At 36.7% G+C, this 27648-nt stretch overlaps 1 protein-coding gene across 1 annotated transcript in view; it reads right to left on the bottom strand.

Annotated features, from left to right (window-relative positions):
- The window catches only part of LOC131932767 (cerebral peptide 1), a 75231-nt gene extending 49330 nt beyond the window's left edge, over positions 1–25901 (bottom strand). The window contains exons 1-2 of the mRNA XM_059289685.1: positions 25158–25901; positions 1454–1726 (exon numbers count right to left, since the gene is read on the bottom strand). Of these exons, the coding sequence (XP_059145668.1) occupies positions 1454–1726; positions 25158–25706 (822 nt within the window). The 5' untranslated portion in view covers positions 25707–25901. The remainder of the gene's footprint in view (positions 1–1453; positions 1727–25157) is intronic.
- Positions 25902–27648: the final 1747 nt, after the last annotated feature.

Below are 27648 nucleotides of genomic sequence, written 5' to 3' on the forward strand. Positions count from 1 at the left end.
CAAGCAAATTAAAAACATGCTTAGTAATTCGAAAAACGAAATATGACGTCGTATTGAGCATAGAGTAGAAAATAATATCAAGCCGGAGAATGCACACAGTAATATGACGTCATTGATTCTCGAGTAAACATTGAATAAAAAGGAAATTTTGTCTAATCTAAGTAGTTTGCGTGAAGAGTTTCTTTCATACAATTTTTCGGGTAGGGGGGGGGGGGGTGAAGCCTCACCCCCGCGTAAGAACGTCTGAGCCCCCCCCCCCTCCCCAACTCAAAAGAAATTTCTTCATCGATACTCTATAATAAAATTACCGCCTAATTAATGTGTCTAATCTAAAAAGTGGTTTTCTTGCAATTTCTTTAATGCAATTCTTCGGGTAGTGGCTAAGCGCGACACCAGTGTTTCTTTCAGACTTTTTCCTCCCCGGAGGGAGGAACTTTTTCTAATCTAAAAAGTGTTTAGCGTGTAGTTTTTTTTTTTCAAGCATCTCTTCCGGTAGGGGCGAAGCCCCGCCCAGATTCTTCCTTTAGTTTGTATGATCTACAAATGCGACCAGTGTTTCTTTCAGACTTATTCCTCCTCGGAGAGGGGTGGGGGTACTTGAAATTTTCGGGGGCGGGGGTAGAATTTTCTGGGAGGGGGCGGACACTGGAAAAAGTATATAATTATATTTCGTTGAATGGGACGGTAGACATGTTTTGGAGTGTGTGTATGGGGGGAGGGGGGGTGGCGAATTAGGGATATGCCTATGACTATATTTTGTATAAATTAAAGCACCGAGAAAATAGACAGCACTATCAACCTAGCGCCCGTTGTATCCTTCCTCAACGGGCCATTTTTCTCGTATGGATAGAAGAGTGAAATAATGGGAAGGGGGGGAATAGATAGAAGAGTGAAATAATGGGGGGGGGGGGGGAGGTAACGTGAAGATTAAAAGAATGAGTGCGGAAACGAAAATACGGGAGTTCAGGAAAATCAGTTGAATTGGTCGGAAATAGATTTCTGTGACGTCATGCTCTTCTAAATTTTTTCTCCCTATGTCCGTTATGCCACTCCAGGATAAAACAGAGCCCAGTCAAGCAGGCGTCAAGTGGTTGTTTCATGGCAAGAAAGATGGGTTTGTTACATAGCCTGCATGACACATGCCAAATGGCATATGCCACATAACACATGGCATAATGAAGGCTGACGACGGTGTTCATTGATTTTCTAGCTATTCGTGATCCGTCTATTTCGATCACCATCAGTGGTCTCACCTGTACTGCCTGTACACAACAGACCACCTCACATTCAGTTATCTCACCTGTACTGCCTGTACACAACAGAGAACCTCGCCAATTCTTCTTTCACCAAGCTACAAGTTATGTTAACAATGCTGACAACAATCAGAAACATTTTCTAATATTCCAAATGAACTTCAAAAGCGAATGAGCCCTCTACCTCTGACCCCCCTTACCTCGAGTTGTCTAGACAGGTAGTCCTGTAAAGCATTTTCCAGAGTCTGGCTTTCTGAAGATCTTTTGCCCCATCCGGGTGCACGTTTTCCCCATCCGGGTGCACGTTTTCCCCATCCGGGGGCACGCTTGCCCCAGCCTGGCGCCCTCTTATCTTGGTCCATGCTATCGTCGTCCACGTCCACCTCCTGGCCCCGCTTGCCCCAGCCCGGGGCCCTTTTCTCAGCCGACGCCTCGCCATCGACGGCTGTACTGCTCCTCCGACTCATTGATGACTGAAAGAAATGTTTCAGAAGACTTTATACAGTAGGCCTGTTCATTAGTAAAACAGATGACTAAATGTAGCAAACAGAAGACTTTATACACTAGGCCTATTCACTAGTAAAACTGATGACTAAATATAGCAAACAGAAGACTTTATACAGTAGGCCTATTCACAAGTAAAACAGATGACTAAATGTAGCAAACAGAAGACTTTATACATTGTTCACTAGTAAAACAGATGACTAAATGTAGCAAACAGAAGACTTTATACAGTAGGTCTATTCACTTGTAAAACTGATGACTAAATGTAGCAAACTTTGTTTCCGGCTCTATGTGACGTCATTGAGTTAACGGATAGGTTGGGCCGTTGCCATAGCAGCAGCAGAAACTTTAAATTTATGTTAATTAACTTTGCACGTGTGATTTATTGGAGCAGACACGCTCCTATTGTCAATTTACGGCTTTCTTCGTTCTGCATGGAACCATCTCTTCATCTCTGGCTCCACATTAGCTCTACACAGCAAACTCTGACTTTTTCTCTCGGATTTATTTTAAAAACAACGTCCCACTAAAACAACGCCCCACTAAAACAACGTCCCACTAAAACAACGTCCGACTAAAACAACGTCCCACTAAAACAACGTCCCACTAAAACAACGTCCCACTAAAACAACGCCCCACTAAAACAACGTCCGACTAAAACAACGTCCGACTACAACAACGTCCCACTAAAACAACGTCCCACTAAAACAACGTCCCACTAAAACAACGTCCCACTAAAACAACGTCCCACTAAAACAACGTCCGACTACAACAACGTCCCACTAAAACAACGTCCCACTAAAACAACGTCCCACTAAAACAACGTCCTACTAAAACAACGTCCCACTAAAACAACGTCCCACTAAAACAACGTCCCACTAAAACAACGCCCCACTAAAACAACGTCCGACTAAAACAACGTCCCACTAAAACAACGTCCGACTAAAACAACGTCCCACTAAAACAACGTCCCACTAAAACAACGTCCCACTAAAACAACGTCCCACTAAAACAACGTCCCACTAAAACAACGTCCCACTAAAACAACGTCCCACTAAAACAACGTCCCACTAAAACAACGTCCCACTAAAACAACGTCCCACTAAAACAACGTCCCACTAAAACAACGTCCCACTAAAACAACGTCCCACTAAAACAACGTCCCACTAAAACAACGCCCCACTAAAACAACGTCCCACTAAAACAACGTCCCACTAAAACAACGTCCCACTAAAACAACGTCCCACTAAAACAACGTCCCACTAAAACAACGTCCCACTAAAACAACGTCCCACTAAAACAACGTCCGACTAAAACAACGCCCCACTAAAACAACGTCCCACTAAAACAACGTCCGACTCAAACAACGTCCCACTAAAACAACGTATTTAATTTAGCATCTAATGATCTCAAATTTCAAGCGACAAATCCTGACATCGGATATTGACCAATGTGTCAAGTTTGAAACAAATATGTACAAGAACGAGGAATCAAGTTCAATTAGCTCAATGAAAGCTTGAAGTATAGAGGGGTTTTTTTGTATTTTATATCCGATAATTTTTATTTCCAATATTTAGTGAACATTATATGTAATGAATTTGTGTCTTATAACGGTTAAATGGCACAACTAGACAAAGAACAGAATATGTAATGAATTTGTGTCTTATAACGGTTAAATAGCAGCACAACTAGACAAAGAACAGAATATGTAAGAATTGGTGTCTTATAACGGTTAAATAGCAGCACAACTAGACAAAGAACAGAATATGTAAGAATTGGTGTCTTTTAACGGTTAAATAGCAGCACAACTAGACAAAGAACAGAATATGTAAGAATTGGTGTCTTTTAACGGTTAAATAGCAGCACAACTAGACAAAGAACAGAATATGTAAGAATTGGTGTCTTTTAACGGTTAAATAGCAGCACAACTAGACAAAGAACAGAATATGTAAGAATTGGTGTCTTTTAACGGTTAAATAGCAACACAACTAGACAAAGAACAGAATATGTAAGAATTGGTGTCTTTTAACGGTTAAATAGCAGCACAACTAGACAAAGAACAGAATATGTAAGAATTGGTGTCTTTTAACGGTTAAATAGCAGCACAACTAGACAAAGAACAGAATATGTAAGAATTGGTGTCTTTTAACGGTTAAATAGCAACACAACTAGACAAAGAACAGAATATGTAAGAATTGGTGTCTTTTAACGGTTAAATAGCAGCACAACTAGACAAAGAACAGAATATGTAAGAATTGGTGTCTTTTAACGGTTAAATAGCAGCACAACTAGACAAAGAACAGAATATGTAAGAATTGGTGTCTTTTAACGGTTAAATAGCAACACAACTAGACAAAGAACAGAATATGTAAGAATTGGTGTCTTTTAACGGTTAAATAGCAACACAACTAGACAAAGAACAGAATATGTAAGAATTGGTGTCTTTTAACGGTTAAATAGCAACACAACTAGACAAAGAACAGAATATGTAAGAATTGGTGTCTTTTAACGGTTAAATAGCAGCACAACTAGACAAAGAACAGAATATGTAAGAATTGGTGTCTTTTAACGGTTAAATAGCAGCACAACTAGACAAAGAACAGAATATGTAAGAATTGGTGTCTTTTAACGGTTAAATAGCAACACAACTAGACAAAGAACAGAATATGTAAGAATTGGTGTCTTTTAACGGTTAAATAGCAGCACAACTAGACAAAGAACAGAATATGTAAGAATTGGTGTCTTTTAACGGTTAAATAGCAACACAACTAGACAAAGAACAGAATATGTAAGAATTGGTGTCTTTTAACGGTTAAATAGCAACACAACTAGACAAAGAACAGAATACGAAATGCAACGAGAGTCGTAGCTAAGGGGTGATGGGGGCCTGGCGTCGATCCTATGGGAGGGGGGGGGGGGCTAAACTAAGAAAACAGAATAAAGATTTAATTCTGAATTTTTGGTACTAAATCATAAATACTATTTAAGAAAAAAACTGCTATGAGTTACAGACCAGTGGCGTAGCGAGGTCGGGTGTCACCCGGTGCGGCACTTAATGGTGTCACCCCCCCAGTGGCGTTGCGACCCTTCCCGGGGACAAACTTTCAAGTTTTCGATTTGCACCCCCCCCCCTCAAACTTTCGATTTGCACCCCCCTCCTCAAGTTTTCGATTTGCACCCCCCCCCCCCCCCCCGCCCATCAAGTTTTTCTCTGTATATTTTGCTATTTTTTGCCTTGGTGTCACCCCCCTAAATGGTGTCACCCGGTGCGATCCGCACCCCCGCCCCCCCCCCCCCCCCCTCGCTACGCCCCTGTTACAGACTGATTTAAACGGATTATACATCAACAGTGCAACACTATGATCAAATGTATAAAAGACATGACTTTGAAAAGCGCCACTCATAAAATGGGAGTGGGGTTTGCTTTTTCGTCAATAACTATAAATGGATGGGGTAGGGGCGCAAAATGGATAGTTGGCCCCAGGCAGAGAAACGTGGCGCTACGTCTCTGGTAGCAACGCCTATTTATCTCTCGACATTTTTTAGGAATAAAATATTTGATTTAAACATCTAATCTGACATGGACTTAAAGAAATAAACTAAGACGTAGTCTGGGATACCTGACCTAATAAAACAAACAGGGGGAATGTAATTTTAATTAAGACAGTCTCAATCAAATTAGCACCAGATTGACTGTCGAGTAAATTAACGCCAGAACAGTGCTTGGTCTTAAGTAGTTCAAGGATGACAATCTGAATGTTAGGAAGAGATAAATACCCACCATGCCTTCCACCCCACCCCCTCCCATACCCGGGCTAGCGGTTTGATCAAAGCCAGAGTATGCATATCGCCAAGGGTCAATTTCGGGTCATGTAAAATTTAGGATACACGGAGTGAAAGATCATTTTTATAGCGAACATTTTTGTACGGTTGTTTTTTTTTGTTTCTGGCCATGGGTCACCACAATTTTTTTGGCCATAATATTCATAATAAAATTCTTTTTTTTTTTAATCCCACATTTATTTCATCTCTAGTCATCAGCGATAAAAAAAATTGCGCTTTTACCTGTCTTTTTTTGTTTGTAAACCCACATTAATAAATGAGAGTAAGCCTGCAAGTCAGAAGAAAGTATGACTATTGTATGTCTATATCTGTCCTCACAAGCTGATGATGAGAGTAAGCCTGCAAGTCAGAAGGAAGTATGACTATTGTATGTGTATATCTGTCCTCACAAGCTGATGATGAGAGTAAGCCTGCAAGTCAGAAGGAAGTATCACTATTGTATGTCTATATCTGTCCTCACAAGCTGATGATGAGAGTAAGCCTGCAAGTCAGAAGGAAGTATCACTATTGTATGTCTATATCTGTCCTCACAAGCTGATGATGAGAGTAAGCCTGCAAGTCAGAAGGAAGTATCACTATTGTATGTCTATATCTGTCCTCACAAGCTGATGATGAAAACTATATTATTAAAGCGAACATCGCAAACTGACGCTGTAAATACGGCGAACAGAAAAATGTCAAAGGAAATAAACCGGGAGTGATCTGCCCCGAACTTTCTCGAATATTTATATATATATATATATATATATATATATATATATATATATATATATATATATATATATATATATATATATATATATATATAACACTAAAAGAGATGGCAACTCGGGATATAGACATGATTTTTACAAACTTTTAAAAATTTGCTTTCACTGTCTGTCTAGATCGAAACGCGTGAGCGAAATATAGGGCACTTCTAACTGACAGATACGGCTCCCGGTCAAAAACCCCCTGGACATAAACCCCCTGGACATAAACCCCCCGACATAAGCCCCCTGGACAAAAACCCCCTGCGACATAAACCCCCTGGACAAAAACCCCCCGCGATATAAACCCCCTGGACAAAAACCCCCCGCGATATAAACCCCCTGGACAAAAACCCCCCAATTGAGGTTTATATAAGGAAAAACCAAAGATGACGAGAAACAAAATTAATATAAAAATACAAAACAAACATTAGGAAGAAAACTTTTATTTTTATTATAACTTTAAAAAGACAGATTGTGAGCGATGCCTCGCAAATACTCAATAATGGTGGACTCATTAAAATTTTTAACAACAGTTAAAATTCGAGAGCTGCTATCAATATATTTTTTTTTCTGTTTTTGGTAAACAGTGACCTGAATTAATCTGTGTACAATAAACCTCTTGGAGAGATTGTTCCTTTTTAATAAAGTCAATAAATTTCCAAATATTTGGGTGGCAACATCCCATATGCGACTGAAAACTTCTGTGCCAGCCTTCAACTGAGTTGTTTGTTTTTGGCATATGGTCTTCTGCACGTGTGTGCATGTTCCAAATGTCAAGTGGAAACATAGGTTGTCTTCGACCTCGACGTTGTGGTCTGCCAATATAGTAGTCCTCAAAGTAGTCTGCAATCTGCATTGCTTCTTGGGGGAAAATTTCCAATAATTTTTCAAAGGCATAACTCATGTGTTCGATGGGAACAAAGGCCAACGCAGGTAGCATTCTGAGCTTGAGAGCAAATTCACTATCAACTTGGTAGAGTTGTTGAAGGCCAGAGTCCTGAATTTTTCTGTATATATTTTGGCTAAGATGGAAGAAACATCCTTTTACCTCACACTCTGGAAATACCCTTTCAACACTTTTTATCACAGCCATTTCAAAGTCAATCATAATAGAAATTGGTTGCAGGTTTGTGTTTAAGACCGTTAGCTGCTGTAAGAGTGCTGTGTATGTTTCCTGTGTTTTGTTTTGAAGCAAAGCATAAACACATGGAACAGTGCGTCCATTGACCAATGCATGGACTGTGTACAGTTGTGAAAACAATGCAGGAGCTGTTTTGAATGTACCATCCATAAACCAGTGCTGATTAACCTCCAATAACCTAAGGTTGTCCTTGGTTCCAAACAAAAACATCCTTCCTTTTGATTTGGCACCGGAATCGAACAGAAGAAATTGTTGTCCATCTTGTGTCATTGTATATTGTTCAGGAATGATTATATCATCAACATTCCTTGGATCAGACAGTGGGTGTTTTAGCGTTTGACGTTGACGCCTGATATTACGCCGTATGTGTGGAATCGAGGGCAGCTTGGCCTTGGCATCTTCAGTAATCGTAGTAATGGACTGAGTGATGATCTGCTGGGGTGTTGCTTCCGTTTCCTCTGCCAGTTGTTTCATCTGCTGCACTACTTTACACACTTCTAGTTGAGATGGATCTGGTCCATGCGAATGTTCATTACATCGTTCAACAAGCTGTTCGCCATGAATCTTTATTTTTGCTTTGCATTCTGCCTTGTTGCGTCTTTTGGAACACTCAAATGACACAACGCCGTTCGCCAGATCTTTTTGCTTGACATAAACATAGCCTTCAAAAATCACCTTTAAATTTCCTTTATTGGATTGAACAAACTCCATTCCAGAAAATATACGATTTGTCGAGAAATAAATTTGATTTAATATTTATACCATGGTTCTGTATGCCAAGGTGGAGATGAACCAAGCTTCCGCCGGTGAATCCCTCATATCTTTTGAATTGTTAAGAATGTGTTGCTTTGATCCGCACGGCTTCCACATGTGGATGACCTATATCTAAGGTGTTGTCGGTGCCCGATCTTTGATCAAATACAACTAAGGTCACTCCTTGATTTCGAAAAGCATTTTTTTAGGTAGAAACTATTTTCTTAGTCGTAAAAAATTAAATTAATTTAATGTAATTTTTTTTTAATTTCTTGGTTCACATCATCGTTATTTTTTCTTTATATAAACCTCAGTCCGGGGGTTATTACCCGGGGGGGTTTATATCGCGGGGGGTATTTGTCCAGGGGGTTTATGTCGCGGGGGGTTTTTGTCCAGGGGGTTTATGTCGCGGGGGGTTTTTGTCCAGGGGGTTTATGTCGGGGGGTTTATGTCCAGGGGGTTTTTGTCCAGGGGGTTTTTGACCGGACACCGACTGATACAATTCAAAATGGGCACGTTGATCAAGACATAACGACAATACAATTTGACTTTAAATTTGACTTAATGGGATGCCTAATTATTTTTTTTATGAATTAATTTTGTCCAAATTAGTAGGCTGTCTTGCCCAACTACTCCGCACTATTATACGCGCGATATCATGTTCATAAGGTGTGCAATGGTTTTTAGTCATGCAACTCGATTTAAATTTTCAAAAATTTAAAGTGCCGAAATTTTTTAATAAAAAACTTTTTAATTACTATCTTTTATGTAATAATGCACTAAAAAGTAGAAAATAATTTTTTTACTTTAAATATTTAATAATACACTACCATTTAAATAACTATAAAGAAAAGCGTGGGTATCTTCCTAAATATTGGTAAAGGTATCCAATTGATAAAATTACCTACGCTTTTCTTTTTAGTTATTTATATGGTAGTGTTTTATTAAATATTTAAATAAAATCATTTATTTTCTACTTTTTAGTGCATTATTATATAAAAGCTTAATATTAAAGCGTTTTTTTAAATATTTTTTACAAGCTTTATTTAACTCACTGTCTCTGTCCTCTGTCTAGATCGATACGCCCGAGCGAAAATTCAGACCCAACTGACAGATTCGGTTCGTAGTTGGTACGTGGGTCAAGACATGAAGACAATACAACATCACTTTAAATTTGACTTAATCAATTGCCTAATTATTTTTTTATGAATTAATTACAATTTTGGCGTTCACTTGGTGTGCAAATCTTTTTTCTACGAGATTCTACTCTATTTTTAAAAAGTTTAAGTAATTAAAAATGGATTAAAAACATTGTCTATATCACGAGTTGCCATTCCCCGTAGTGCTATATAAGAATATTCGAGAAAGTTTAGGGGAGATCACTCCCGTTTTATTTCCAGTGACTTTTTCCTGTGACTTTTTTCTGTGACTTTTTTCCTGTGGCTTTTTTCTGGTTGTTTTTTTCTTCTTGTTTTTTTTTCTCCCGTGACTTTTTTTTTTTTTTTGCTCTAATCGTAAATTACAAGTCTGAGTCAATTAAGAAAAAAAAAGATTTAACAGAAGACGCGAGAGTAGTTTTTATTAGAATTTCTGTTTTTAAATGCTTTTAAAAAGTAAAACATAAAAGTTAAAAATTATCTTTTTTTACAGAATTAATTTTTAGAAAGTGAAAAATTTTAAAGTCTTAAAAAATTAAGTGTTGCAGTCATTTGGTTTGTAAATAAAACTCTTACAAACAAGAACGTTATCCAGGTTAGATCAAACCTTAAATTTTCTTGCACACATTTGATAAGGAGAGTAAGGTTCTTGTACACTACTTAAAAAGAAAACTAATGTACGTAACTGACACTACCAGCTTATACTATGCATGAAGTAATCTGTTAGCTAGAGTAAAGCTATTGCATGAACTCTAGACTTTACGACTTGATGTAACCAATCTCACGCAACTAGTGACATCGAGATAATCTTATACAGAAAAAACTCGAATTCCTTATCTTTTTTGAAGGGGGCTGGAGTATTATTTCATTATTATTTTACTACAAAAAAAGCAAATGTAGCTTTTTGTTTCCTGTGGTGGATTGTTGTTGTTCTTAATAAAGTAGCCCGCCATTATTGCGCGGGCATTATTTTGTTTTAACTTTGTTTACTGGTGTACTGTCTGTTTATATTTTTGTTATTATTAATATTATACGTTTTTTTTTAATCATTGTATTAATTAGGGACTATTTCTTGCGCGTAGTATGAAGTCTGTGGGTGTACTTTGGTTTAGTGCAAAATTTTGAATATTTTTACTTTCTCGTATATACGAAGTATAGAGAAAGTATTGTAATCGTGCACAAAAATCACTTGAAATTTTAACAATTTTCACCGTATTACACCTCAGTCCTTCATCACATCCGAAGTATAGAGGACTTATTTTAATCGGGCAAAAATTATCAATCCAGATTTATCAAAATTAAGAGGCTTTATGCGTAATCCAGTCTGAAAAACTGGGCTTTGCAATTCTGTCCGTATATCTGTGTGTCTGCGTGTCTGTCTGTCTGTCTGTCCGTGTGTAAACACGATAACTTGAGTACCATTACAGCTAGGTTGATGAAATTTCATATATAAGTATTTTATCAAAATCGTAGATCTGTAACAACTTTTGTGCGATTTCCGATAACCGGAAACGGTATTTTTTCTACTTTGAATTTTTCAAAAGCCTATAACTTGAGTAATATTTCAGATAGATAAATGAAATTTCACAGGCAAGTAAAAGATCTAATTTTCTACCTTCTGTTAAATTTTGAGTGATTTCCGTTGACCGGAAGTAGTAATTTACGCTACTTCCGATTTCTCAAAAAACTAATGTAAATTTTTAAAGTACTAGTAATATTGCGCACTATTATGCACTTTTTATTTGGCGTTCACTTGGTGTGCAATTCTTTTGTCTACAAGATTTTATTCTATTTTTACAAGCTTTTATTTAACTCACTTCCTCTGTCGTCAGTCGTCAGTCGACAGTCTGTCTGTCGTCAGTCTAGATCGAAACGCAGGAGTGAAAATTCGGACACTTCTACTTGACCGATACGATTCACATTTGACACGTGGGTCAAGACATGAACACAATGCAATCTGAAAATAAATTTGACTTAATTGGATGCCTAATTAATTTTTTATGAATTAATTAAAATTTGGACCGAATTAGTAGGCATGTCTATCCAACCACACCACACGCGTCATCAAGCTCAATAACTGCGCCATCAGGTTTAATAGCTGCGCCATCACGTTCAATAGACTAGCAATGGTTTTTAGTCATGTAACACTATTATAAATAAAACATGTAAAGTACTGAAAAAAAATTCATAAAAATAACAAGCTTTTATGTAATGATGCACTAAAAAGTAGAAAATAAATTATACACTACTATTTAAATTACTATAAAGAAAAGCGTGGGTCTCTTCTCAAGATTAGTAAAGGTATCCAATAGGTACTAAAGTACTAAAGTAACCCACGCTTTTCTTTATAGTTATTTAAATAGTAGTGTATAATTTATTTTCTACTTTTTAGTGCATTATTACATAAAAGCTTGTTATTAAAACGTTTTTTATGATTTTTTAAAAAAACTTTAAGTATTTAAAATGGATTAAAAAATCATGTCTATAGCCCGAGTTCCCATCCCCTGTTGTTTTATATAAGAATATTCGAGAAAGTTTAGGGGAGATCACTCCCGGTTTATTTACTTTGTTCGTGAACTTGGTATGTGCCACAGGGAGGAACATTCAGTGGGAATGTCGAGGCGTTTGTGAAATGTTTTAGTATCTGTGTTGTATTTGTGTGGTTTTGGTAATGTAGATATTTTTATGGTGATTTGTTCTGTTTTACTTTTTAAAAAATAGAATTTGCTCATTTGTCTATGAAAGACACTAAGGAATTTATTACTTAGTCTTTGTTCGAGATGTCGCAATGGTTGTAGTTCCAGGCCTCGTGGTGGTATGATGGTCTGGATTATGTCATGTCCCTTGAGCTAGAATTTGAATGTGTTCAGTGCCTGGTATTCTCAAGTTTGTTCGGTGTGAACTACTTCTGATTGTTAAGGTTTGGTCGTGTCACCCCTCGGTTGGAGGTTCAAATTGTTTTAAATTTTCCTTAAATTACATCTTATATCTGATTTTTCCCACGTTTTCTTTAACTTGCTTTCGTCTCTGTTTGTTTGTCTTTCCAATCAAATCTTGCGATCGAAATTTCTGGCACTTCCCAGTTAGCTAGCGCGCTGAAATTTTCAGGGAAGCTTTGTTTTGGATGACATTAGAATATTCAATTGTTATTTTACTTACCTGTTATCTGTTCAGGTTTCTTTCTAATCCGATTCGGTATTTTGTCACACTCAGTATTTCTTTTTATTTATATATATATATATATATATATATATATATATATATATATATATATATATATATATATATATATATATATATTGCAATTGTGTAGTGTTTTTTTTTGTTTATTTGGTTCCATTTTTAGTATAATAAATTGTATAAATTGTCAAACTGTTTATTTATTTTAGACTACTCAAGACTTTGGTTAGGATTTTACCAGTCTGGGCTTAGCCAGACCTGCTCTGACCCAATAGTTTAAGATAAGCCTAGGGATTACATTAGACACCTCCCTGTCAGATCTTACACTCTGACTGATGCGGTTACACGAAATGTGCCGATAGCTATGAACAGTGGCGAAGCGAGGTCGGGTGTTACCCGGTGCGGCACTTAATAGTGTCAACCCCCAGAGGCGTAGCGACCCATCCCTGGGACAAACTTTCAATTTTCGATTTGCACCCACCCCCCTCCTCAAACTTTCGATATGCACCAATCCCCTTAAACTTTGATTTGCACCTCTTAAAAGACTATTTAACACTCGAATTAATCACTTAATTAAGTGGAATTATCATTTTTCTCTATATATTTTGCTATTTTATGCCTTAGTGTCACCCCTCCTAAATGGTGTCACCAGGTGCGGTACTTCCCCCCCCCCCCCCCCCGCCCCTCGCTACGCCTCTGTCTATGAAATACACCGAGTAAATTATTTTCAAGTCAAAAGGTTCCCTTACCAACAACCGCGATAAAACATTATACAAGCAAAGGCTTGACTAGTTCATAAAACATTACACAAGCAAAGGCTTGACTAGTTCATAAAACATTACACAAGCAAAGGCTTGACTAGTTCATAAAACATTACACAAGCAAAGGCATGACTAGTTCATAAAACATTACACAAGCAAAGGCATGACTAGTTCATAAAACATTACACAAGCAAAGGCTTGACTAGTTCATAAAACATTACACAAGCAAAGGCTTGACTAGTTCATAAAACATTACACAAGCAAAGGCTTGACTAGTTCATAAAACATTACACAAGCAAAGGCTTGACTAGTTCATAAAACATTACACAAGCAAAGGCTTGACTAGTTCATAAAACATTACACAAGCAAAGGCTTGACTAGTTCATAAAACAAAAAACTGCTCATATTTACCAGCATTGATGTTTTTCAAATGAACGTAGAAGCCCTAGCTAATCTCAGTAGCCCTAGCTAATCTCAGTAGCCCTACGAATCTCAGTAGCCCTAGCTAATCTCAGTAGCCCTAGCTAATCTCAGTAGCCCTAGCTAATCTCAGTAGCCCTAGCTAATCTCAGTAGCCCTAGCTAATCTCAGTAGCCCTAGCTAATCTCAGTAGCCCTAGCTAATCTCAGTAGCCCTAGCTAACCTCAGTAGCCCTAGCTAATCTCAGTAGCCCTAACTAATCTCAGTAGCCCTAGCTAATCTCAGTAGCCCTAGCTAATCTCAGTAGCCCTACGAATCTCAGTAGCCCTAGCTAATCTCAGTAGCCCTAGCTAATCTCAGTAGCCCTAGCTAATCTTAGTAGCCCTAGCTAATATCAGTAGCCCTAGCTAATCTCAGTAGCCCTAGCTAATCTCAGTAGCCCTAGCTAATCTCAGTAGCCCTAGCTAATCTCAGTAGCCTTAACTAATCTCAGTAGCCCTAGCTAATCTCAGTAGCCCTAGCTAATCTCAGTACCCCAAACTAATCTCAGTAGCCCTAGCTAATCTCAGTAGCCCTAGCTAATCTCAGTAGCCCTAGCTAATCTCAGTAGCCCTAACTAATCTCAGTAGCCCTAGCTAATCTCAGTAGCCCTAGCTAACCTCAGTAGCCCTAGCTAATCTCAGTAGCCCTAACTAATCTCAGTAGCCCTAACTAATCTCAGTAGCCCTAGCTAATCTCAGTAGCCCTAACTAATCTCAGTAGCCCTAGCTAATCTCAGTAGCCCTAACTAATCTCAGTAGCCTTGACTAATCGGTTTAGACACGTAGACTTGGTCAGTTTTGTGGTCAAACTCGATGTTCAACAACACATCATCAACCACACGCAAGAAAAACATAATCAACTACACTCTAGATAATTGCGAGTCTAGACGGCTAAAAACCCACTAGATCGTGTATGGACGGCCACAAAAGCCTCTAGCAGCGTCTGGACGGCCACAATAAAAAAAAGTTCATAAAATAACTTTTTAATAACAAGCTTTTATGTAATAATGCACTAAAAAGTAGAAAATAAAGTACACACTACTATTTAAATTACTATAAAGAAAAGCGTGGGTCACTTTCAGAGTTTCTTCCAGGCATCTCTTCGGGGGGGGGGGCGAAGCCCCCCCCCGAAAATATTTTACCGCCCCCCCCCCCCCCCGAACGAAATGAAATTTACATAATTTATATAGAAAATATATACTTTAAACAGTGTCCGCCCCCCCCCCGAAGAAAGTTTACCGCCCCCCCCCCGAAGATTTCAAGTGCCCCCCCCCCCCCCCCGAAGAAAAAAGTCTGGAAGAAACACTGGTCACTTTAGTATCTATTGGATACCTTCACTAATATTTAGGAAGAGACCCACGCTTTTCTTTATAGTAATTTAAATAGTAGTTTCTAATATTTAGGAAGAGACCCACGTTTTTCTTTATATTAATTGAAATAGTAGTTTCTAATATTTAGGAAGAGACCCACGTTTTTCTTTATATTAATTGAAATAGTAGTGTATAATTTATTTTCTACTTTTTAGTGCATTATTACATGAAAGCTTGTTATAAAAACAATTTTTTATGAATTTTTTATTTTCTACTTTTTAGTGCATTATTACATAAACGCTTGTTAGTAAAACGTTGTTTTTTTTTTTAACTTTTAATACTTTACATGTTTTTATTTACAATAGAGTTTCATGACTAAAAACCATTGCGCAGCTATTGAATGTGATGACGCACTTTTGCCGTTATGACCCGTGTGGATATAACTGCCTACTAATTTGTTCAAAATTTTAATTAATTCATAAAAAATTAAACAGGCGACCAATTAAGTTAAATTGAATGTCACGATGCATTGTCTTCATGTCTTTACCCACGTACCAATTACGAACTGTATCTGTCAGTTAGACGTGCCTGCAATTTTGCTCAGCCGTTTCGATCTAGACAGACTGACGGGAAAGTGAGTTTTTATGTACTAATGCACTAAAAAGTAGAAAATAAAATATAGACTACTATTTAAATAACTATAAAGAAAAGCGTGGGTCACTTTAGTATCTATTGGATACCTTTACTAATGTTATGGAAGAGACTTGCGTTTTTCTCTATAGTTATTTAAATAAAAATCTATAATTTATTTTCTACTTTTTAGTGCATTAGTAAAATAAAAGCTTGTTATTAAAACGTTTGTTATGAAAAAAAGTTTTTAGTTCTTTACATATTTTATTTACACTAGAGTTTCATGACTATAAACCAGGGGTCGGCAACCTGCGGCTCGCGAGCCGCATGCGGCTCTTTTGATATCAAGATGCGGCTCTCCAACTCCTTGCGCAAATACTAATAATCTTAATAAAAAATAAAAATATTTGAAATAAAAAAAATGTTAGTTGTTAGTGGCTCTTTAAAACCAGAGAAATTTTGAAAATTGTAGCTTTTGGCTCTTCTGCTTCAAAATGTTGCCGACCCCTGCTATAAACCATTGCGCGCATATTGAACGTGATGACGCGCTATTGAACGTGATGACGCGTGTGGAGTAGTTGGATAGAAATTCCTACTAGTTTGGTCAAAATTTTAATTAATTCATGCAAAATTAATTAGGCATCCAATTAAGTCAAATTTAATGTCACGATACATCGTCTTCATGTCTTGACCCACGTACCAATTACGAACCGTATCTGTCAATAGAAGTGCCTGCAATTTCGCTCCAGCGTTTTGAACTAGACAGACTGTCGAGGAAGTGAGTTAAATAAAAGCTTGTATTATTGTAATAAAAACGAATCGTGTCTGGACGGCCACAAAAAGGATCGTGTATGGACGGCCAGCACGAAAAGTTGTCCCGCTAAACTCAGTCGACGTGAAAAGCCGGACTTAATGTTCTTAGGACTGCAGAGCAAGCCAAAGGGACTGAACTCAAAGTTCACTGTACCAGGGGAGACCACAAATAGCTTGTTTTTTTCTTCTAAAGAACCATGTCACTACCATTGTAACCTCCCCTAACGGATGAAAGAAGGAGCAGACCTTGCGCCATGTTTTAGCCGGTTATTTATCTTTTCAATTCCCCCCCTCAATAAAGTCTATTAACTCCTAGGCTCCACGTATTCAAGAGAAATAAAATTTTAAATCTTGCATCAGTCGCGTCAGTTGTTTTTTTTTTGTGTGTGCTGATGTAGTCTTGGGAGTTGTGCTGCTGTGGTGTTGGTTGGGTGTTGTGCTGATGTAGTGTTGGTTGGGTGTTGTGCTGATGTAGTGTTGGGTGTTGTGTTGATGTAGTGTTGGGTGTTGTGCTGATGTAGTGTTGAGAGTTGTGCTGATGTAGTCTTGGGAGTTGTGCTGCTGTGGTGTTGGTTGGGTGTTGTGCTGATGTAGTGTTGCGTGTTGTGCTGATGTAGTGTTGGGTGTTGTGCTGATGTAGTGTTGGTTGGGTGTTGTGCTGATGTAGTGTTGGGTGTTATGCTGATGTAGTGTTGGTAGTTGTGCTGATGTAGTGTTGGGTGTTGTGTTGATGTAGTGTTGGGTGTTGTGCTGATGTAGTGTTGAGAGTTGTGCTGATGTAGTGTTGGGTGTTGTGCTGATGTAGTGTTGGTTGGGTGTTGTGCTGATGTAGTGTTGGGTGTTATGCTGATGTAGTGTTGGTAGTTGTGCTGATGTAGTGTTGGGTGTTGTGTTGATGTAGTGTTGGGTGTTGTGCTGATGTAGTGTTGAGAGTTGTGCTGATGTAGTGTTGGGTGTTGTGCTGATGTAGTGTTGGTTGGGAGTTGTGCTGATGTAGTGTTGGGTGTTGTGCTGATGTAGTGTTGGGAGTTGTGCTGATGTAGTGTTGGGTGTTGTGCTGATGTAGTGTTGGGTGTTGTGCTGATGTAGTGTTGTGAGTTGTGCTGATGTAGTGTTGAGAGTTGTGCTGATGTAGTGTTGGGTGTTGTGCTGATGTAGTGTTGGGTGTTGTGTTGATGTAGTGTTGGTTGGGAGTTGTGCTGATGTAGTGTTGGGAGTTGTGCCTATGTAGTGTTGGGAGTTGTGCTGATGTAGTGTTGGGTGTTGTGTTGATGTAGTGTTGGGAGTTGTGCTGATGTAGTGTTGGGTGTTGTGCTGATGTAGTGTTGGGTGTTGTGTTGATGTAGTGTTGGGTGTTGTGCTGATGTAGTGTTGGGAGTTGTGCTGATGTAGTGTTGGTTGGTAGTTGTGCTGATGTAGTGTTGGTAGTTGTGCTGATGTAGTGTTGGGAGTTGTGCTGATGTAGTGTTGGTTGGGTGTTGTGCTGATGTAGTGTTGGGTGTTGTGCTGATGTAGTGTTGGGTGTTGTGCTGATGTAGTGTTGGTTAGGTGTTGTGCTGATGTAGTGTTGGGTGTTATGCTGATGTAGTGTTGGTAGTTGTGCTGATGTAGTGTTGGGTGTTGTGCTGATGTAGTGTTGGTAGTTGTGCTGATGTAGTGTTGGGTGTTGTGCTGATGTAGTGTTGGGTGTTGTGCTGATGTAGTGTTGGGTGTTGTGCTGATGTAGTGTTGGTAGTTGTGCTGATGTAGTGTTGGTTGGGTGTTGTGCTGATGTAGTGTTGGGTGTTGTGCTGATGTAATGTTGGGTGTTGTGCTGATGTAGTGTTGGGTGTTGTGCTGATGTAGTGTTGAGAGTCGTGCTTATTAAGGGCAGGTTAACCCCCCCCCCCCAAAAAAAAATACATATTTAAGTCAGAAATGTTGATTTTTTAAAATCTATTATTTCTGAAACTGCATTCAATTCTGAACATATTTGTATAATCATTTTGCAAAATTTCGTATTGCTAGTATTTTTTATAATTTTTTAATTAATGAGACTAATGACGTAATTCGCCTATATTAAGCAACATTTAGCAACATAAAAATTAAAAACTAACTAAAATAGATGTTCTTATTGCTGAGTAAGAGGCTCCAGATGCAATTTATGTAACTCGGAGGATTTAAAAATGACTTATTTGGTATAGTTTTTGCTTTTTCTTGTTTTTTTTTCAAATTTAGTATATTTTTCACTATTTAGCGTTTTTCTCAAAATGTTACTTTTCAACAAAATTGTGCCAGTTAAATCACTATAACTCAAAAACTACTTGAGATATTTAGCTTAAATTTTGAACACATGGTTACTAAACACTGCTTGTAAAGTTGAACTAAAAGAATTTCTATATCTTGGAAACTTCTCATTTTATAAATAAAAAGCTAAGTCTACTCCCTACTTTTTGGAAATTTTTAGGTCTTACATTTTAAAAATCTGGCTAAAATCCTTTTTTTAATATTTTCTAATTGTTTTAGTTCAACTTTTTTGTAATTGCGTTTATTACACTATGTTAAAGATTTGTGTTATTCTGACAAACAGAAGCTGTGTTATTGTGATTTCAATGAGAGCTAATTTTAAGCTATTTTACCCTAAAAATGACACTTTTTAGAAAATATTTTCACAAAACTATAACTTTTTAGTGATTTTTTTGCATTTTTTTCATATACTATGTTAGTTACAACTTCCTTATCACTCAAAAAGTCCTAGCACCTAAATTTCAATTTGGGAATTTAACCTGCCCTTAAATAAGATTATCTTTATCACTTCCTGATTAGAGTTTTACAGGTTTTTTTTAAATTCTATGATTTCTTGAAATCACTATTTTTGTGAATGAATAACATTAACGAACTAAAAAATTCTTTATGTTTGAGTTTTTGTTTGTGTAGGTGTTTGTGATTGTGTTTGCATTAGCTCTTGTTTTATATATAAGTATTATTTCAAATTTGTAGTTCTATATCAACTTTTCAACGATTTCCGGTAAAAGAAATTGAAACTTATTGTACTTTCGATTTTTTAAAGGCTGTAGCATGAATACTGTTTCTAATAAAAGGAAGTAGGACTTAACACTATTTTCGATTTCTCAAAAAAAACGCATATGAATTTATAAAGTCGGCTAATAATGTTCCGCATTATTATATTACTAGCCGTCGGCATCCGTTACACGTGAATTATAGTCATGTATATTTTAATGTTATACATGTTTAGAAAAATATTGTATAAAATAGTTGTTGGTCAAAACGAAATGTGCTTTACTACACGTTGAACAATATTAGGGACAAAACAAAGAAATAACTAAATAACTAAAAATTCAATACATGTAAAATAACACAAATCTTATTAGAAAAATTAAAACCAAGTTATATACCTTATTTGTCAACAGAACACCATATTAAATGCACAAACTGATTAAGAGTTTAAAATATGGCTATTCAATGGTCATTATGTTTGTTCTTTCAAGTAATTTGTATTAGTGTGACCTAGAAAATTGTATACATTTCGTAGCGTAGGTCTTGATACTTAGATTTATAGAATCTAGATCTAGAACTAAATCAAATTTGAAAGAAATAGCTCATTTCTTTATATTCTAAAATCGGAAGATGACGCCGTTAGTGTTGTGTTCTTTCCCTAGTGTAAACATGTGGTATGTGACGTCATTGTTTATTGCGTTCTTGTCACAACTATAAATACTTTTTTGGTTGCATAATTAAAAATGTTTTTCTACATTCGAATATGCCTTTATTTTTATTTTTCTTCTTTAAATAAAATTTAGTTTATACATTTAAAACATCTTACATAATATTTTTAAGAAAAGTCCGTATCTTTAAGTTCTCCATATATCGCTAAAGACACTGATATAGCCTGTGAAAATTTTTGCGGAAAAAGAGAGAGAGAGAGTGAGAGAGAGAGACAGAAGTGCGCACATGGGCTTTTATATATTAGGATTATCCGCACTGTTTGCTGTTTAACTTGGTGCGCAATTTTTTTTTCTACGGTATTCTATTTTTAAAAGTTTAAATAGGCATAATTAAAAATCGATTAAAAATCATTTCTATGTCTTGAACCACGTACCAACTACGAACCGTATCTGTCAGGTAGAAGTGCCCGCAATTTTGCTCGGGCGTTTCGATCTGGACAGACTGACGACTGACGAGGAAGTGAGTTAAATAAAAGCTTGTAATAAAAAACATTTTAATAACAAGCTTTTGTTTAATAATGCACTAAAAAAGAGAAAATAAATTATTGACTACTATTTCAATAACCATAAAGAAAAGCGTGGGTTTCTTCCTAAATATTAGTAAAAGTATCTAATCTATATACTAATAAAACTAAAGTTTGTTTACATGTTTGAATATTTGTTTGTTTGTCTGATTTGGTACTGTAAGGAAATTGCTCTATATGGGGGGCTGTAAAATAGTATGTAGGTAGAGAACAATTTTTGATTGCAGACAGACTGTTAATCACAAATTTATTTAAAGACGTTAATTAATATATTGATTTATTCATAGGTAGATTAACCACATTAATTTTATAGTTTTAGAACAATGGCTTAACTTTGACTGAATAGTGACGTTTGATAACTCAATTTTTTGTTTGTTTTTTTTTTGTTTTTTTGATTTGTTATTGGGGAGAATCTGCATTATGTATAGATCTGTAAAATAGGATTTTGGGGGTAAATATTGTTCTTTCTTAAACACACTGTTAAGGGGATATGCGCGGAAAAAAATCAGAAAATTTCTTGTTTTTGGTCATGATCGGTTTCTTGCACTTTTGGATACTTTGTCCATTTTTGTATAAAGAAAATAATAACTTCAAAGGGAAAAAAATATTCTATGTGTTTGAATTACGATTTTTATTACCCTATTAATTAAAAAATAATCAATTTTTCCCAATCTTACAAGCTCTCTATGAAAAGTTTTATATCCTTCATTATATTGTATTTGACATCATTGGAAAGCTGGATTTCTCATGTATCTAATAAACTTAATTTCCTACATCTCGGAAACACCCAAAGCTTACAATCGGCTTTGTAGTTTACACAGATATGGTACTTTCCTGACCTAGTTTTCGTTACTTTTGGCTGTTTTTCTCAGTTTGCATGTTTTTAACACTAAAAAGCCTACTACTTTTTTATTTATTAAACAATGCCAACCATATTTTCAGTAATTGTTCTTAATGCAAAAATACAACTTTTGTCACGAGGGAATTGTGATTTCTTTCATAGAAAAAAAGTATTTGGTAATTAATATGCAAATTTTGAAACTTTTGAATACTAAAAAGGGTACGATTTTTTAGACCTTGTAAAATTCTTACTAATAATTATTTCAAAAAGTTGTCGTGACAAAAGTTTTAATATATGCTGAAATATAAGCAGTTTAAATTTGATTGCTATAGGTGCATAAATAAAAAAGCCTTAGTATTTTTAAAAGTACCGAAAAATTCAAAATGGCGGAGGTTTTTTGGGTTTCCATGACAACCAAAATTGTTTTCGACTTTTTTTTTTGCTGTTTAATACTTACTTTTATATGCCAAATATGATAAAAGTATTCAAAAGGCTTTAGATCTTAAACTGTAAAAAATAGAAAAAAACATAGCATATCCCCTTAAATACAAACTAATTTAAAGCCCTTAATTAATTTATTGATATATTCATTGGTAGATAAACCACATTAATTATAAAAGTTTAGAACAATGAGTTTAGTAATATTAATTTAAGAAGAATTTTTTACAACAATGTTTTCAATTATTTTTTTAAGGCCTATATGTGAATGATAAAAAAGGTTGACTATCATGACCTCGCGGGGCACAGTGCAGGTGAAGTAGAGTTCACCTGTTTCTATGTTCTCAGCATATGAAGGGATAGTGTGGTCAGGGCCATGCTCGGCCGGAATCGTTTTTTTTTTAAATACAAACATGTCTGAGACTTGGTGGGGCACGGGGCAGGTGAAGTAGAGTTTAGTAGAGTTTTTAAAGTATAAAAAAACGTCTTTTTGAATGTGGGTTCTGGTTATTTTGGGATGATAACTGCTGGCAGACGTGATATCATTTATGGATGACCCCCCGAAACCCACAGTTATCTAACTAGATTAGGGGTAGTCTAGTAAATACTAAAGTGACCCACGCTTTTCTTTATAGTTATTTAAATAGTAGTCTATAATTTATTTTCTCCTTTTTAGTGAATTATTACATAAAAGTTATTAAAACGTTTTCTATGAAATTTTTTTACAAGCTTTTATTTAACTGACTTCCTCGTCCGTATGTCGCCAGGCGTCAGTCTGGCTTGATCGAAACGACCGAGCGAAATTGTAGGCACTTCTAACTGACAGATACGGTTCGTAGTAGGTACGTATGTCTAAACATGAAGACACGCAACATGACATTAGATTTGACTTCATTGGTTGCCTGATTATTTTTTTTATGAATGAATTAAAATGTTGTCCAAATTAGTAGGGTGTTTCATCAAACAATTCCGCACTATTAGACACGCGTCATCGCGTTCATTAGGTGCGCAATGGTTTTTAGTCATGCAAGTATATTGAAAATTTTAAAAATTTAAAGTACTGAATTTTTTTTCATAAAAAATGTTTTAATAAAAAGCTTTTATGTAAAAATGCACTAAAAAGTATAAAATAAATTATACACTACTATTTAAATAACTATGCTAAAAAGACGTAGGCCTATGCTATGAAATTTATACAGTTTTCTCAGCCAAAAAAATATATAAATAAATTAGTTTAAAAAACAACAAATACCATTGAATAACCTTTTTTTAACTGAATCATTTAAGTCACTTAATCAGTCTGTGCATTTAATATGGTGTTGTGTTGACTAATAATGTATATTATTTGGGTTTAATTTTTTATATATTATATTGGTAGCCCATTTTATATTAAATGTTTTGGATGTTTAGCTATTTAGTTATGTCTTTGCTTTGTCACTAACATCGTTCAACGTGTAGTAAAGCACATCGCTTTTTGACCAATAACAGTTTTATAAAATGTATTTCTCAAATCAGTATAACATTTAAAAAATATAGGCCTATAATTCACGTGTAACGGAAACCGATCGCTAGTATATAATAATACACTACTATTTGAAAAACTATAAAGAAAAGCGTGGGTCACTATATCCCCTATTGGATACCTTCACTAATGTTTAGGAAATGACCCAAACTTTTCTTTATAGTTATTTAAATATTAAAATATAATTTTATATAAAAGGAAACCATTTATTTTCTTCTTTTAAGTTCAGCATTATGTAGAAGCTACTTATCAAAACGTGTTTATGCTTTTTACTTTCTCGTATACGAAGTATAGAGGACGAATTGCAATAGTGCAAACAAAAAGACGTTTCACACCTCCCTGAGTCGGAAAAAATATAGTTTTGCCATTTTGTCCGTATATCTGTGTGTATGTGTGTATGCATGTGTTTGTATGTGTGTCTGTGCACACGATAACTTGAGTACCGTTACAGCTAGGTTAGATGAAATTTCATTTTTAAGTATTATATCTAATTTGTAGTTCTGTATCAACTTTTCAGCGTTTTCCGATAACCGCTAGTGGACTTATTCTACTTTATATTATTCAAAAGCGTATAACTTGAGTAGTGTTTAAGATAGATAAATGAAATTTCACATGTAAGTAAAAGATTTATTTATCTGCCTTTTGTCAAATGTTGAGTAATTTCCGTTCACCAGAAGTAGTAATTTACGCTATTTTCCATTTCTCAAACAAGCATGTGCATTTATAAAGTACAAATAATACTCCGCACAATTAAACATATTGTTTGGTGCGCAATTCTTTTTTCTACGAGATTCTATTCTATTTTGAAAAGTTTAAGTAATTAAAAATGGATTAAAAATCATGTCTATAACCCCAGTTGCCATCTCCTGTAGTGTTATATAAAAATATTCGAGAAAGTTTAGGGGATCGTATGGCGGAATAATTGTAGAACACCCTATTAATTTAAGAAATAATTAAATAATTAATAAAAAAATTAATAAGGCATCCAATAAAATCAAATTTAACATCAGATTTCATTTTCATCGGGTCTTGACCCACGTCAAGTTTGAAACAAATTGGTCAATAAAAAGTGCTCGCAATTTTGCTCGGCAGATTTGATGTATGACAACAATGGCAGCAAGTTAAATAAAAGCTTATTTAAAGAACATTTGATTGGCTTTAATTGCCCATGCATTCACTGGGTGAGGCTGTGTTTATTAGAGCCCGCTTTTGATAAATTAGTTCGATATAGACTATAGAATATTATACGGCCGTCTAAATATTGATTGGCCGTCTAAATATTGAATGATCGTCTAATTTATTTTCAGTTTAATTGATTCTGACATTACTTTGGGTATTTTCGACACGCTATGAATATCAGTCAAAAGACAACCAGTCGTAGAATTCACAAACTACATATAACATTGCTCTGGACTTCACATACTAGATATAACTTTGATCTGGACTTAACAACTAGCCTAGGTATGACATAATGTGACGTGAAAGATTGTGAAGGCTAATAACACATCTACCCCCCCCCCCCCCCACCCCTGAGTGAAGCGTGTCTTACCTCCAGTTCTCTGGCCAGATACTCATCCAGGACACGTTCTAGTGTCTGACTGTCTGAAGATCTTTTGCCCCATCCGGGGGCACGTTTGCCCCATCCGGGGGCACGTTTTCCCCATCCGGGTGCACGCTTTCCCCATCCGGGGGCACGCTTGCCCCAGCCTGGCGCCCTCTTATCTTGGTCCATGCTATCGTCGTCCATGTCCACCTCCTGGCCCCGCTTGCCCCAGCCCGGGGCCCTTTTCTCAGCCGACGCCTCGCCATCGACGGCTGTACTGCTCCTCTTGCCCCACCCCGGGGCCCTCTTCATGTCTGCACTGAGTTCAAACACCTCCTGGGAGTGGTCAGGCTCATCCAAATACTCGTCCCCTGGACTGGTCCTCTTGCCCCACCCTGGGGCCCGCTTATGTCGGCTATTGGATGCAGATGAAGACTTGACGATCGAATCACTGGACCCTGCAGACGTGGAGCAGAGAAGAAAAGACACGACCAAAACGACCTGAATGAGCTGGGCACACAAGGCATGGAGGGAGAAATGGTTGCACGAGCGCATGTTCAACGGGAAGCTCTTAATGTCTAAAAAATCTTGAAATTTTGAAACTGCTTTTCAAATGTCGAAAGTTGAAAACTACTTGTTGATAAAGTCCAAAAAATTCTAACGCGCTATCCACTGTCTGCACCATGCGCGTGTGTGGGCTCCAGACTTATATACCCACAAGCCGTGGACTGATCCTCCCCGTCACTAGCTGCCCGTGTGGGCAGGGAGCAGGAAGGACATGGCTCCCACACGACCAGCCGCGGACAGGTTTCTCTCCCACTCCCGCGCTACGCTATTATCGCGCTAGCGCGCGACAGTCGAATATCCTGTTGACACAGCTGATTGAAACAGCGAAATTGAAGCAGAAGATATAAAACACAGGCAGCCAGCTCGCTTTAGTCAAAAGTCAACACTAGTTTGACAGCTGCCATTATTATTGCTGAGTGATGCTGTTAGCTCAGTGGCAACCAAAGGTGATGGATATCTCAACCAGCCCAGATGTCACGGGCGGTGTGGACACACACGCTCTCACACAAACACACACACACAGTCACTCACACACCCACCCCACCTTACTTTTTGGGGCTGCATGTGTATAAGTCATATTTAGGACGGCAAGTATATAAGTCATATTGAGGACGGCAAGTATATAAGTCATATTTGGGACGGCAATTGTATAAGTCATAAAATTGCGTAGTACACGGTGTGGGGTGTGTAATGGGTGGTGTGTGACAGTGTGTGATGAGGGATAGGTGATGACGAAACTGACACCAACTTAATGAACCTAATTGCGTCAACAGCTCGTTTGATTAGCCCGAGTTTTTAGGTGGGACGAATGTGCTCTGGCGACAAAAATAAACACAAGAGAGAAAAGTTCTTGCTGCTAATTCAATTTAAGAATAGGAAAAAGTTTTAAAAGTAGAGCCAACATCATGATGTTAAAAACTAGAGGAGACGTAAAACTATGGAGCTAACATCATGATGTTAAAAACTAGAGGAGACGTAAAACTATGGAGCCAACATCATGATGTTAAAAACTAGAGGAGACGTAAAACTACAGAGCCAACATCATGATGTTAAAAACTAGAGGAGACGTAAAACTACAGAGCCAACATCATGATGTTAAAAACTAGAGGAGACGTAAAACTACAGAGCCAACATCATGACGTTAAAAACTAGAGGAGACGTAAAACTACAGAGCCAACATCATGATGTTAAAAACTAGAGGAGTCGTAAAACTACAGAGCCAACATCATGATGTTAAAAACTAGAGGAGTCGTAAAACTACAGAGCCAACATCATGATGTTAAAAACTAGAGGAGACGTAAAACTACAGAGCCAACATCATGATGTTAAAAACTAGAGGAGTCGTAAAACTACAGAGCCAACATCATGATGTTAAAAACTAGAGGAGACTTAATTCTACATAGCCAACATCATGATGTCTAAAGAAGACGAAAAACACTGCACAATAAATACAATGTGCGCCCCAACCCGAACGAACAACTTAACCGCACTGAATTATTTCTTAGCGTAAAGTGAGCCCACGATCCCCTGGTCCCATGATCAATGTGTATAGGTTGTAGTATCGATGTAAAATCTCCTAAACTAGAGATAACAATGTTTTAATATTTTAATATGCTGTGGTGTAAAAAATGAGACATCTTAAAGGTTGAGGGATTTTTTAAATACATATTTTTGCAAATTCGAAGAATTGTTTTTACTGTTTTTGGTAACTAAACGAAATTTTTGGGGGAATTTTTTTTTTTAAATTTCCTTTTTTCACAAGCTAAAGTAATCATTGGTTTTATTTATTTGCAATGTGATATTTTAAGTATATAAGATGGGATTGGGTGATATTTTTATTCATTAAACTACACCTTGTGAGAACAATGATTGAATTTCTGAATAAAGCATTACTGTAGATTAATTTTGTTTAATTATTATCAATATTCTG

This window comes from Physella acuta, unplaced genomic scaffold, assembly GCF_028476545.2.
Source record: "Physella acuta isolate Inbredline_101_S28 unplaced genomic scaffold, ASM2847654v3 ptg000105l, whole genome shotgun sequence".
Classification (NCBI taxonomy): domain Eukaryota; kingdom Metazoa; phylum Mollusca; class Gastropoda; family Physidae; genus Physella; species Physella acuta.